Source organism: Procambarus clarkii, chromosome 54 (assembly GCF_040958095.1).
Source record: "Procambarus clarkii isolate CNS0578487 chromosome 54, FALCON_Pclarkii_2.0, whole genome shotgun sequence".
Taxonomy (NCBI): Eukaryota; Metazoa; Arthropoda; class Malacostraca; order Decapoda; family Cambaridae; genus Procambarus; species Procambarus clarkii.
The window spans coordinates 12,647,888-12,663,097 of record NC_091203.1 but is presented as its reverse complement, the minus strand read 5'-3'; the positions used below and the strand labels follow the sequence as shown (position 1 = coordinate 12,663,097).

The 15,210-nt window shown below is 44.6% G+C and overlaps 1 protein-coding gene across 5 annotated transcripts in view; it reads left to right on the top strand.

Moving 5' to 3' along the window:
* The window catches only part of LOC123771293 (serine protease svh-1), a 199,357-nt gene that overhangs the window by 39,463 nt on the left and 144,684 nt on the right, over nt 1-15,210 (top strand). For 2 of the 5 annotated variants that reach the window (XM_069305112.1, XM_045763774.2), the window contains exon 2: nt 7,946-8,085. In XM_069305112.1, coding sequence (XP_069161213.1) covers nt 8,052-8,085 — 34 coding nt within the window. In that variant the 5' untranslated portion in view covers nt 7,946-8,051. Of the gene's footprint in view, nt 1-7,899; nt 8,086-15,210 lie in introns of all 5 variants that reach the window. The other 3 variants (XM_045763773.2, XM_045763776.2, XM_069305111.1) reach the window with 2 other exon arrangements.

Below are 15,210 nucleotides of genomic sequence, written 5' to 3'. Positions count from 1 at the left end.
GGAAGGGTGTGTGTTATGGACCCCAACTTATATTGTTGTAGGGGGGCATGCACTTATGAGTCACGGTCTCCGCATTTAACTGTTAAGAGGGAGTAACCTTCAGCATTACTGGAACACATAGCCTGGCCAAATATATATCAATGTTCAAGGGGAGTGAAAGGCTAGCAACAATTATTCCAGTTTACTGGCATTAATCTATATCCACAACATTAAAATAAAACATTCTACTAATATCACACACTTAATTTATATCCAGCTTCTCAACAACTGGGCATGATACATCAAATACAGGTCTGTAAACTGCATCAATCAACACTAGCTGACACCAGGAACTTGCCTGGCGCAGTGGAACACTAGCGCCTATATGCTGCAAATACCAAACAGGGCGATGGTGTCACTATCAGTAACACATGAGAAATTAGGTAACAAAATCACAAAGATTTCATCACAAATCACAGCACTATGGCCTTACTTAAGGACCTCACAAGACATATAAAACCCTCTACCACCTGGTGTACATAATGGACAACAGCAGAAATGATCCATATAAATACATACTGTTACATGAGAGTAAATCTACCAGGCATACTACCCAAATAAGGTCACAAATCACGGACCAAAACACTAATAAGTCCGCTCGCCTGGAGAGGTCAGAGTGTAGTGGCGCCTTGAGCCAACCTTGCCGAGAGGCGACACTGTAACCAACACCAATAAGTCAACTGACCTTCAACTTTCAAATCTCACTAGCTCATTTACAACATAAACTCACTCAGGAACTTCTAATTTAATAATAAAGGCACAAACTTACATAATGATGTATAATAATAATTCAATACATTAAAGAAATTATCATGAAATACAAAATAAGTACACAAAGAATTCACATAGTTACGAGATGGTAACACTGGCAAAGTCGGTACATCAGAAGGGGAGAGGGGAGCGGGGGGGGGGGGGGGGGGGGGGAGGGGGAGCGTGGGGGGGAGGGGGAGCGGGGGGGGGCGGGGGGCGGGGGGGGGCGGGGGGGGGGGGCAGTTACGGAGGATTCAACGATATACGCCAACGGTTATACATATGTATACAATAATACATATTCAGACGTATTACAGACGGAATCTCACCATGGGTATTGAAAGAGTGTGCAGGAGCACTTTTCTTGCCACTCTCCATAGTGTATAGTCGGTCACTGGAAACAGGAGACATACCAGAAATATGGAAGACTGCTAATGTAGTACCAATATACAAAAAGGGTGACAGACAAGAGGCACTGAACTACAGGCCAGTGTCCTTAACTTGTATACCATGCAAGGTGATGGAGAAGATTGTGAGAAAAAACCTAGTAACACATCTGGAGAGAAGAGACTTCGTGACAACCCATCAACATGGGTTCAGGGAGGGTAAATCTTGCCTTACAGGCTTGATAGAATTCTACGATCAGGTGACAAAGATTAAGCAAGAAAGAGAAGGATGGGCGGACTGCATTTTTTTGGACTGTCGGAAAGCCTTCGACACAGTACCCCATAAAAGGTTGATGCATAAGTTAGAGAAACAGGCAGGAGTAACTGGTAGGGCGCTCCAGTGGATAAGGGAGTACCTAAGCAATAGGAAGCAGAGAGTTACAGTGAGGGGTGAGACCTCAGAATGGCGTGAAGTCTCTAGTGGAGTCCCACAGGGCTCTGTATTCGCACCTATCCTGTTTCTGATATACGTAAATGATCTCCCAGAGGGTATAGACTCATTTCTCTCAATGTTTGCTGACGACGCCAAAATTATGAGAAGGATTAAGACAGAGGAGGACAGCTTGAGGCTTCAAGAAGACCTGGACAAGCTGCATGAATTGTCGAACAAATGGTTGTTAGAGTTTAACCCAAGCAAATGTAATGTAATGAAGATAGGGATAGGTAGCAGGAGACCAGATACAAGGTATCATTTGGGAGATGAAATACTTCAAGAGTCAGAGAGAGAGAAAGACCTGGGGGTTGATATCACGCCAGACCTGTCCCCTGAAGCTCATATCAAGAGGATAACATCAGCAGCATATGCCAAGTTGGCTAACATAAGAACGGCCTTTAGAAACTTGTGTAAGGAATCTTTCAGAACATTATATACCACATATGTCAGACCCATCTTGGAGTATGCGGCTCCAGCATGGAATCCACATCTAGTCAAGAATAAGACTAAACTGGAAAAGGTTCAAATGTTTGCCACCAGAGTAGTACCCGAGCTGAGCGGTATGAGCTACGAGGAGAGACTACGGGAATTAAACCTCACTTTGTTGGAAGACAGAAGAGATAGGGGAGGACATGATCACGACATTCAAGATTCTCAACGGAATCGACAGGGTTGATAAAGACTAGCTATTTAACACAAGGGGCACACGCACTAAGGACCACAGGTTGAAACTGATTGCCCAAATGAGCCACAGAGATATTAGAAAGAACTTTTTTAGTGTCAGAGTGGTTAACAAATGGAATGCATTGGAAAGTAATGTGGTGGAGGCTGACTCCATACACAGCTCCAAGTGTAGATATGATAGAGCCCAGGAACCTGTACACCTGTTGATTGACAGTTGAGAGGCGGGACCAAAGAGCCAGAGCTCAACCCCCGCAAGCACAATTAGGTGAGTACAACTAGGTGAATACACACACACAAGGACAAGGGAGAATGGAGGGTAATTCCTCTGAATGGTTCTCCAAGGTATTAGAGGACTTCAGCTATGAACTGTTCGCAGTTATAGACGTAATCGGAGAACCTACATAGTGAGCTAGCGGAAGCAAGGAAGTGATAAGTATATTCAGGTAAAATCCGAATTCGATGCATCAGGAGGCAAGTAACCTTCTGGAAACAGGAGACGAAGCGGAAGGAGGTTTCCTACGAGGCGTACCATCATTTGCAAAAATGCTGCGAGATAACGCAATTGTTAAGGATGTAGCCGCTATGAAAGCGGCTACATCCCAGTAAGCTGCCCACTCCCAATCACTTCCCACTACCACTCACTTCCCACTACTCCTCACTTCTCACTACCACTCACTTCCCACTACCTATCACTTTTCACTACCACTCACTTCCCTCAGCCCCTCACTTCCCACTACCCCTCACTTCCCACTACCACTAATTTACCACTACCTCTCACTTCCCACTACCCCTCATTTCCCACTACTCCCCACTTCCCACTACCCTTCACTTCCCACAAACACACATTTACCAATTCCCCTCACTTCCCAATACCACTCACTTTCCACTACCATTCACTTCCCACTACCACTCACTTCCCACTACCACTCACTTCCCACTACCACTCACTTCCCACTACCACCCACTTCCCACTACCACTCACTTCCCACTACCATTCACTTCCCACTACCCTTCACTTCCCACTATCACTCACTTCCCACTACCACTCACTTCCCACTACCACTCACTTCCCACTACCACTCACTTCCCACTACCACCCACTTCTCACTACCACTCACTTCCCACTACCAATTACTTCCCACTACCCCTCACTTCCCACTACCCCTCACTTCCCACTACCACTCACTTCCCACTACCACCCACTTCCCACTACCCCTCACTTCCCACTACCCCTCACTTCCCACAATCCCTCACTTCCCACTACCAGTCACTTCCCACTACCACTCACTTCCCATTGCCACTCACTTCCCACTTCCCTTCACTTCCCACAACCCCTCACTTCCCACTACCAGTCACTTCCCACTACCACTCACTTCCCACTACCACTCACTTCCCACAACCCCTCACTTCCCACTACCATTCACTTCCCACTACCACTCACTTCCCACTACCCCTCACTTCCCACTACCAGTCACTTCCCACTACCAGTCACTTCCCACTACCACTCACTTCCCACTACCACTCACTTCCCACAACCCCTCACTTCCCACTACCAGTCACTTCCCACTACCACTCATTTCCCACTACCACTCACTTCCCACTACCACTCACTTCCCACTACCTCTCACTTCCCACTACCAGTCACTTCCCACTACCACTCACTTCCCACTACCACTCACTTCCCACAACCCCTCACTTCCCACTACCAGTCACTTCCACTACCACTCACTTCCCACTACCACTCACTTCCCACAACCCCTCACTTCCCACTACCAGTCACTTCCCACTACCACTCACTTACCACTACACCTCACTTCCCACTACCAGTCACTTCCCACTACCACTCACTTACCACTACACCTCACTTCCCACTACCCCTTTCTTTCCTCTTTTCCTCATTTCCCACTACCCCGTGGCCACTTCCCACTACCACTCACTTCCCACTACCACTCACTTCTCACTACCACTCACTTACCACTACCACTCACTTACCACTACCACTCACTTCCAATACCCCTCACTTCCCACTACTACCCACTTCCCACTACCACTCACTTCCCACTACCCCTCACTTCCCACTACCACTCACTTACTACAACCTCTCACTTACCACTACTCCTCACTTCCCACTTCCTGGTAGTGAGAAGGAGGAGCCAGCACTTCCCACTACCACTCACTTCCCACTACCCCTCACTTCCCACTACCACTCACTTACTACAACCTCTCACTTACCACTACTCCTCACTTCCCACTTCCTGGTAGTGAGAAGGAGGAGCCAGCACTTCCCACTACCACTCACTTACCACTACCCCTCACTTACCACTATTCCTCACTTACCACTACCCCTCTCTTCTTACTACCTCTCACTTCGTTCCTGATGTAGTGCTGGTCCGTCATCTTCACTGATCAGTTATTGTCATTCTCAGTGAGATCGGTTCACATGTCCAAGTTATTAATGCGGGTTCTCACATCTCACAATCATAAATCACATGCTGAATCTTGTCCTTTAGGCTTTCGCAAGGAGCTGCCTTACTCTAACAAGGATTCCGTTACTCCTGAAATTAAGTCAGTTCTGTCTCGTTGTCACTCCATGGAGGAGGGTTCCAAAAGTATTTACTATGAGATGCTCTGTCATCTCCAAGTACATTAAAGTTTTTGTTAAGAAAATGTTATCAAATCTTGGGTGCTGGGTTGGTCTCTGATGCTTGACTAAATGCGGTTGTTCTTCCTATTAACTAACCATGCTTGAAGCACACTTTACCTAGGGACTTTGGCCCTGTGTTTGTGACTATTTGCAAGCTTTTTGAACGAATTATTAATGTGCAGCTTACATGACTGTTTGTACATAATCGTTGTCTCTCCTCCTAATGTGGTTCTTACATGGAATTCAACACGAGTGATATCCTCTACTGAATTTGAAAGACTGCATTTGAAATGTTCTTTCTGCAGTTAATTTGGTTGCGTCTTTGTTTTTTAACATAGAGCAAGAATAGTTTACCTCCTGGAGATATGTTAGCCGAATGGCTTTCTTTTTGCCTGCAAAGCTACTTGTTGCTCTTCCCTCACAGCTTTCCCTCTGTCCGTACATTTATTGTATGTCTTGGGACTGCTTCATTTTCCACTGATTGCTAATATGAAGGGATGCCGCAGAGAAGTGTTTCTAGCACTGTTATATAGTGTTACTGGTTGTCCCGAACCTCGCCATTTGCCTTTGCAGTAGCGATTTTTTCGGCTTCTGTGCCGGCTTGAGCATGTGATGGATTAAGTGACGTTCAAGGTTACCAGGCACGGAGGTAAGGTCTTCAATAAGAAAACGTGGGCAGTGAGTTTTAATAGAAAGCAAGTTATCCATCGACAGTCCTTGATTGTGGAATGCAGCTTTTATTATATGAAACGAAACGCAAAATTTTTGGGGGTTGATCGTTGGCGCCTGCCCATACTGGTCGTCCTAAGTCCAAAACCTAAACAATTAATTCCCCAAGACCATTAACGTACATAATGACATCGCATTCCGCTTGAGGGGTGCGTAGATAACTCCCCTCCATTTGCCTTCGACCTTTTTCTCGCTTGACGCTTTGCAGTATACAGGCAACGCTTCAGCTCGTGGGGCATTCGCTTTTCTTTAACCACAGTCTTAAATGAAGAAACGTATTCCGTCGTTACAAGACAGCTGCTCTCGGTGGTGCCTTCAATACTTGATGCTGACCCCGCAAAGCCCCAATTAACGCTGGTACTACACTTTAACATCTGCCACCATTGAATGCTTTGCTCATTCTCCTTTATGGTCTGATACTGTAAGGATTTCCCTCTTGCAGACTTCTTACCCTCGTGGAGAGTCCCACTTGTTCAGTTCTATAAGATCTTCAATTGTATTGCAATGGCTTATATACATTCCATTGTCTTCAATCGCCTTTGCCTTGAATATTTACACACTATTCGTGTGCTTCTCTTTTGTTTAAACTGGCCGAAATATACTGATGGCGTTTGCTTCTCCATTACTTTTTCCTGATAAAAACTTTTGCATTACCTACCCGAAGCTTACTGCCGATCTCTGTGATTTTGTAAGCTCTGACTAAGATACTTTTCGTGTGCCAGCAATCGTTTGTTCTTGTAGCTGATTCGTGCAGTACTTTCACGGCACTGGAGATTTTTAAAGCCTTCACATTCTGTAGTGATCATGATCCAACATGGGTTGTACCTTATTCAGCATATTTAAAGCAGTCCAGATTGGGGAGGTTTCTAGCCATGTTGGTGTCCTCCAGTGACCTCGCAGACTCATCTCCCATATGCGTGTTTCTTACTCGAATTTCTATCCTGTAATTTAAGACGCGATATGTATACGTTGTACTAATAGTTAGCTATTACGAATAACAAATTACATACTATCAAGTGTCAATTATTCATTAGGTCTTTCTCCTTTTGTTCCAAACAGGAACTGCATGAATTTAATTGTTCCAATAATGATCGTACAGTTTCTCATAAAATGTTCTGATTTCATGATCGTCTATTTTTACTTACCGACTCTTCCTTTGTGAGCATTGTTCCCTCTTAAAAAATCCTCGGTAAATTTTACTCCTTTGACATAACTTGCCTTATGCCTTTTTTACGCATGCTCTGGTATCTTGAAACTCTGAATAATCCTTAACAAAGATATAGCATTAAGAATTACTATATCGAAATGCTATATGGCTTTCCTATAGTGCTAAAAGGCTTCCCTGGCTTATCGATTTTTTCAAAAGATTACTTGGATTGTGAATCAACGAAAACAACTCCTTCGGTGCCGATCATCTCTACTGAACCACATCATGTATCTGAACTTTAAGTATCCTTTTCATTGGATATTGCAGGAGAAATATAAATTGTTCAAATATTTTTTGGATTTAAAATATTGCACTTATTTTACAGTACAATCTTTCTTGTGATTTTTTTCATCTAGCCTTCATTATTAGATACATATTTTACAGCCTATGATTTATAAACACATCCTTCTCTCGGGTGTTCATTATCCGCACTTTGTTCCTTGGGTTAAATAGGTAAACTGAATATTTATCCTATTACTGTAAACACAATGACTTTAATGAATAATAACGTCTTATCTGTTAATCATGGCTTCCTTTGTAAGTAACATGCAGTATTTTGTTGCTAATTTTGTCTTACTTTGATTTATTTTTAGTAGTACATTTTCCCCAATCTTCAACTTTTTCTCATTTTATCAATCACCTCTGATCTATATATTATTTAACATATTATGGGTATCAGTACGTGATTGGCTTTGTTCTCTGTGTTCCTGGATTGCTTACACCTATTTCTTCATTGATTGGGATTAATTTGAAAATTCTGTTGGCTAGAGAGACTTCATGAAAAAATTTGTATTTTGCCCAAACTCTCCCCTTTCATAATGAGTTAAAAACAATTACTTTAGTTCAAATTTTGTATAATTTATTTCTCACATTCGTGTGTAAGAGAGCACGATTGTAAGTGTGAGTATATATGTGGCCAAATATAAGTTAACTCACTGACATGTAACATGTTTGATGTCCATGGCAGGTGGCGACAGGTGTTGGGAGCAGGTGGCGACAGGTGTTGGGAGCAGGTGGCGACAGGTGTTGGGAGCAGGTGGCGACAGGTGTTGGGAGCAGGTGGCGACAGGTGTTGGGAGCAGGTGGCTACAGGTATTGGGAGCAGACGTTGCCTCCATTATGGGACTCATCCGGCCAGGTGCCTCCCTTCCAGGTGGGTAATATTTATTTGCATCCTGCTCCTCTGTTCTGACACTCAAGAAAAGTGTCACTGGGTTGTGTTTCAATGTATACTACGTGTTACGTAAAATATTCAGGGTCACGTTACTCACAGTCCAAGTAATGCGAGTATTATATACATGCTGCAGTGTGTAGCACGGGTTCTTAGTTGGACGTTGCATGCCTGTGTTGTATGGTCAGCTTCTTGTATCATGGTTTTGTCGCTGCAAATAAATGGAAGATGGCTAATTCCTTTAAAAATGTCAGAGATTTCCAGATTGACTGATGTTCACTTTATTACAATATATATTTATTTAGAAGAAAATATTATTTGTCTAAAATAATACCATACCAAAATATTCATATTATCAAAATGTTTATATCTTCAAGATGTCCCTTGCAACTCTAAGAATTTGAGAACCATATCACCTCACGGATTAATTTAACCTAAGTAACAAAACTTTACAAGACAATGGTATTAAATATATTATCCCGTGATTTTTTTTTTATAATGTTTTCATTGACAGATATGGCAAAATATCTATGAAAATGAATTACTCAGCACAAATACGATTTTTAGACAGTTTGAATCCCATATTATACTTGTTCATTTGAAGCAATCATTTCATTATTGAATATCTACATTCACAAAATATATGCACTTGGCACCTTCTCAAATAAAGATAATAATCGTAGAATCTTGCATAATGAAATACAATTGAAATATGATTTTAAATTGTAGGTGGTACAAAACAAACACGATATATAATATTGTTCCTGAATAAAACAGATTAAAAGATAATAAATTATGCAAATATTTTAATGTCAGATTTCTTCCTAGATTATTTTCCTTCCCAAATCGTCATTAAATGACGTCATGTTGCCTAAACTTTATACATAATGTCTTCCTACTGCAGTGTCCCACAGACAAATGCCTATGTACACAGCTGCGCACACCAGTGTCCATGTACACAGCCGCGCACACCAGTGTCCATGTACACAGCCGCGCACACCAGTGTCCATGTACACAGCTGCGCACACCAGTGTCCATGTACACAGCTGCGCACACCAGTGTCCATGTACACAGCTGCGCACACCAGTTTCCATGTACACAGCTGCGCACACCAGTGTCCATGTACACAGCTGCGCACACCAGTGTCCTTGTACACAGCTGCGCACACCAGTGTCCATGTACACAGCTGCGCACACCAATGTCCATGTACACAGCTGCACACACCAGTGTCCATGTACACAGCTGCGCACACCAGTGTCCAGTATTATAGACTGTGGGTTGGTTGGTGTTGTCGTTGATTCTTCTCTATGGACAACCCAACCCACACAACTCGGTAGAGTGCTTATACTAGGAGATCACCCTTGGCGCTTCTGGCTCTTGGAGAGGGGCTCAACGTCACACGTTTATGGGATGCGGCTCCAACACTTAGCCTCGTTGTCACGTGCACACACCCACTCGAGCCGCAGTGACTCCCCACTCTCTCCTCAGGTAATATGATCTCCTCGATCCCCTTTTGGCTTATTAGTATTACCTCCTACCCTGTCCACAGCAGTGGTTCTTGGTTCTTTCTCTCTTTCTCTCTCCTTCTTTACTACCTCCTGGGAAGCCTCACTAGGACAAGGGCAAACACCAGCAAATTGTGATACATTTACTGGACAAAGCACATACACAATACATACACACATATAATAATAATGAATCCTATACTCTATAATATTACAATCAGGTTGCACTCCAACACCATCAGAACTCTATCATCAGCTTATCAAGTGGTATCCTATCTCCTGGTTCACCACCTGATACTATCAACCCCCTCAAGTTGATCAAGTCTACATACACTGTTGCACCATCAGCAAGAGAATATATATATGTATCTATAAATGTGTACCAAGAAAATCAGCATTTGAATGCAATAACATATCAGTATAAATGTTCATTGATACACAACAATGATCAATCGATCACTCTATCAGTCCTAGAACGCATACGTCTGTAGGTAATCCAGCCTACGACTGTAACTAAACTTCAGTGTAAAACACTCCTTGACATCAGAATACCAACAATCACTCACCTCTCACTGCGTCTTGCACGCTACTGACAACCAAACACTATCAACTCCCTATAAGTAATCCACCAGAACTTCCCCCTTCTACCTCTGGAAGTTCACTACCCTGATATCTTCAGGTTCTTCCGGGCTTCACTACCAGGATCCTCTGCAGCTCCTCCAGGCTGCTATCATGAAGTTTCCTTGTGCAACTACGGTGCTTCACCCTTCTGTTAGGTTCATCCACAGCTCTCTTGGCTGCTACACCACCTCTACAGAAGCACATGACACTCCTCTTCACTGCTGCTTCTCTTCACAGCTCGAGGTCCTCTGCTCCACTACCTTGGAGTCTCATCAGCTACTTCATCTGCTGGCTTCGAAGTTCTCAGCAACTTCTTCCCCAAAGACAAACCACAGATTAACTGATCGAGGGCGCTTTCCCTCTGACGGCGTCTGGTCAGGGCGCTCCACACAGCCCACGAAAATGCCTCTGAGCAGCTTATTAAACTCTCCTCGCCGTCCAAGACTTGAACAACGTTCTCAGCTCAATTCCACAGCTGGCACGTCTGCACACTTCTCTTCTCTTAGAGATATATCACTAGGTGTTCCCTTCTGACGGGAGCTCAAACGGAGCGCGGCTTCCCCCTGTGATGTCTGGCACTCAAGTGAGGTCAAGGTCCTCCGGAAGCGAGCCTCACGCCTCCAGCAAAACGTCCACATCTCCTCGCCAGTCATTTATCTGTTTTCTTCTTCATTGCCCATAATCTCAAACTGTTATACATATCCAAGCAACCATTTTACATATGGGTTATTACCTCAATATTTACTAGACCTTCTAATCAGGTCAGGCTTGCTGAATAACTCTCAAGGAGGGAGACTCGTTTCTCCTGCAGGCTGAGATCATAACACTCCCCTCCCCTTATTTTTGAGAGTTATTCCAGTGGCAAAGCTCGGGATAATACATCCGCCACCACACTGTCTCGTTCTTCACCCCATATACTCTCTTAGGAGTCTACAATTAATTCGTTGCACCTTGCAACATCTGGCACACCACGTGCCAGAAACATGATCTTCTCACAAATGATTTGACCTCTTTGACACCTCAAAGCTAGGCTGTCCTCCTTGGACGCCTGCACTCCATCGGTCCACTCTACTTACTGTCTCCACCCTCCGTTTCCTCGTCTTCTTCTCTTCACGTCCAGAGTCAGACATCTACTGTCTGTACCTCCTCTGTCGTCTTCACACTTCCATCTACTGCCATTATACTTTCGTCTCCTGTCATCATACTTCACTTCCTCGTCTTCACCGACGATCCTCCATTTCGTCTCCTCATTTATCCAAGACATCGTCCTGTTTGACTTCCATCGAGTCCTCGGCTTTCTTCTATTCCTCCATGCTTGTATCATCTTCCTCTTCCCACACTTTTCACCTCTATACAACTCCATTTCTTCTCCTTCAACTCTTCTTCGTTCCCTAAAAGTTTCTCCGAGCACTGTACTATACTCAACAGCACTCGACCGTACATGTCGCTTTGCCTCTCCCAAAGTGCTCGTAAGCATCTCTCCACACATACTGTCTCTTCTCCTTTCATTTTCTCGGCTATTACTCTTCACCATCTCTCCTCCACGTTTTCTGTGAAACATGTCAACTCTTGACATCTCCCGCAACTTAACTCCATTATCCATATGCCTCTGTGCTCGTGGACCACTTGATGCTCTACTCTCGTCTTCAGTCTGTCCACATCTTTCCTCATTCCTACTCAGCACAGTTGCGTTCACCTTCCGACCCTTAATTTCAGCAGTCTGGGCTCTACTCAGGTCCGCTCTCTTCACATGAGTCTTCTTCGGCTGGGCCGTCTTCACTTTTGACCTCACCGAGACTTCATTTTTCTGGGCTGGACTTTCATCAAACAGCCATGCTATATCTACATCGATATCTTCCACCGGTTGAATCGACACTGTATCATCTTCTCCAGCGTCTTCCTTGTCGGCCACCTCTGTCTTCGTCACTACCGAGACAGGGTACTCAATGGCTTGGCGGTCTCCTGACTCATCCCCTCGGATGTCAGTCAGGTTCATACTCTCAGGTGTCCCACCCATGCCGTGGCCTTCTGGGCACTCCTCTGGCACAGTCTCCGCTATGACTCTTGGCAACACCTTTGTCCCGCACAAGTCATTCCCCAGGATCACTTGGACTCCTGGAATAGGTATGTCGGGGCACACTCCCAACATCACCTCTGCTGACACATATTTTGACCTTAGCTGGACAGTACAAATGGGCATGTCACTTTCAGACAACAACCCATATACCTTCATCTTACTCCTGCCAGCTAACCGTCGATCATTTCCAATCAGGCTTCTCGCAATCAAGCTCTGATTAGCTCCGGTATCTCTTAAGATACCAACTTCTACTTCAGGTTGGCCTCCTATACTGATCCAACCTTTGCTCATGAACGGCCTATACCTCTCGTTCACTAAGTTCACCTTCTGTGGTTTGTCTTGGAACACATTAGCATATCTACTTCGGGGGTCATACATGGCCAGGGTCACAACTCTCTTGCCCTGTCTACAATCTCGCATCACGTGACCCAATCCGTTACAATTGTAACACCTCACCTGGGAAAAATCTCTTCTATATGTACCAGAGTAGCTCTGACTCTGCCCACTCGTATTGGAGTTCCTCGGGCCAGACGTACTACTCGTACTCTGTGGAGCTTTACTGGACTCTTGATTCCCTGGATAACGATTAGTTTCTCGTTTAGCTCCTCCATCTTCACTTTCAGATGAAGTGCGCGACCTACTCTTTTGAGTTTTAGGGTACTTACTTTTATCTGCCCATTTATCAAAATTTTTCTCACCCCAGACTCCTCTGGGTCTTTCATAATTTCTTCCTCCCCAGACTCCACTGGATCTGCCATTGCTGCATCTCGCCTCGCTTCTCACTCTGTTCTCTCTTCGTGCTGTCTTAATTCTCTCTTGTTCTGCTTTAGCGGCCTCCATCTTTATCATAGTCAGTTCAGCCTTGGCCGTTTCTTGTTCGGCCTTGGCTCTCTCTTGTCCGACTTTAAGCTTTTCCTGTTCAGCTTTAGCTTTTTCCTGTTCGGCTTTAGCTTTTTCCTGTTCGGCTTTAGCTTTCTCTTGCTCAGCTTTAGCTCGCTCCTGCTCGGCTTTGGCTTTCTCTTGCTCAAGCCGAGCCTGCCTCTCTTCACGTTGCAGCTGTACCTCATTGTCTCCTGGTTCCAACTTTGGTTCCATCTCGCGCCTCTCAAGGCTGCTTTCCCTGCTGCTACTTGAGTTTACATTAATTCCTTCGTCACTTGGCGCATCATCCGTTTCCTCTGAAATTTCTTCCAACCTATCGGGTTCTTCATTCTGAGGCAGGGCTTCAGCTCCTCCTTGCTGGCACTGTGTTTCCTCTTGTTCACATTGGCGTTTCGCTTCCTTCTCTTCTTCTGCTTTTTGTTCCCTTAACCAAGTCCGTAGCGCCTCGCGTCCATCCTCTATCTTATCTTGCCCACCCTTTAGGCCGAAATGGTCTTCCAACATCCTTATCTGCCTCCTAGTGCACATGTCTAGAATCTTCTCGTCATGAGTTTTGCAGAACATGCTTACTCTGTCTATCTGCGTTATTGCCTTGATTTCCTTTCATTTACTAGACGCCCTGTTTGACTTCAACCTAACACCATACATTTTACCGATCAACCAAAGTTGTTCCTGTGTACAATTTTGCAAGATTTCATCATCTCCTGTATCAATGTACTTCTGGGCTCTCGCAAGGTCTTTCTCCGAACCTCTAAAATTCAGGACTGCTGTCATCCTGTCCTGTGAGTCTTCCCAAGAGAGACAATATACACCTGCGGTCACACAGTTTATCTATTTCAGCAAGGGTGTACAAATCCACTCTTGGACAGGGTGTGGGTGTGTCAGTTCACTCTCCCGGACAGACCCCCAATTTATTATAGACTGTGGGTTGGTTGGTGTTGTCGTTGATTCTTCTCTATGGACAACTCAACCCACACATCTCGGTAGAGTGCTTATACTAGGAGATCACCCTTGGCGCTTCTGGCTCTTGGAGAGGGGCTCAACGTCACACGTTTAGGGGATGCGGCTCCAACACTTAGCCTCGTTGTCACGTGCACACACCCACTCGAGCCGCAGTGACTCCCCACTCTCTCCTCAGGTAATATGATCTCCTCGATCCCCTTTTGGCTTATTAGTATTACCTCCTACCCTGTCCACAGCAGTGGTTCTTGGTTCTTTCTCTCTTTCTCTCTCCTTCTTTACTACCTCCTGGGAAGCCTCACTAGGACAAGGGCAAACACCAGCAAATTGTGATACATTTACTGGACAAAGCACATACACACATATAATAATAATGAATCCTATACTCTATAATATTACAATCAGGTTGCACTCTAACACCATCAGAACTCTATCATCAGCTTATCAAGTGGTATCCTATCTCCTGGTTCACCACCTGATACTATCAACCTCCTCAAGTTGATCAAGTCTACATACACTGTTGCACCATCAGCAAGAGAATATATATATGTATCTATAAATGTGTACCAAGAAAATCAGCATTTGAATGCAATAACATATCAGTATAAATGTTCATTGATACACAACAATGATCAATCGATCACTCTATCAGTCCTAGAACGCATACGTCTGTAGGTAATCCAGCCTACGACTGTAACTCTAAACTTCAGTGTAAAACACTCCTTGACATCAGAATACCAACAATCACTCACCTCTCACTGCGTCTTGCACGCTACTGACAACCAAACACTATCAACTCCCTATAAGTAATCCACCAGAACTTCCCCCTTCCACCTCTGGAAGTTCACTACCCTGATATCTTCAGGTTCTTCCGGGCTTCACTACCAGGATCCTCTGCAGCTCCTCCAGGCTGCTATCATGAAGTTTCCTTGTGCAACTACGGTGCTTCACCCTTCTGTTAGGTTCCTCCTCAGCTCTCTTGGCTGCTACACCACCTCTACAGAAGCACGTGACACTCCTCGTCACTGCTGCTTCTCTTCACAGCTTGAGGTCCTCTGCTCC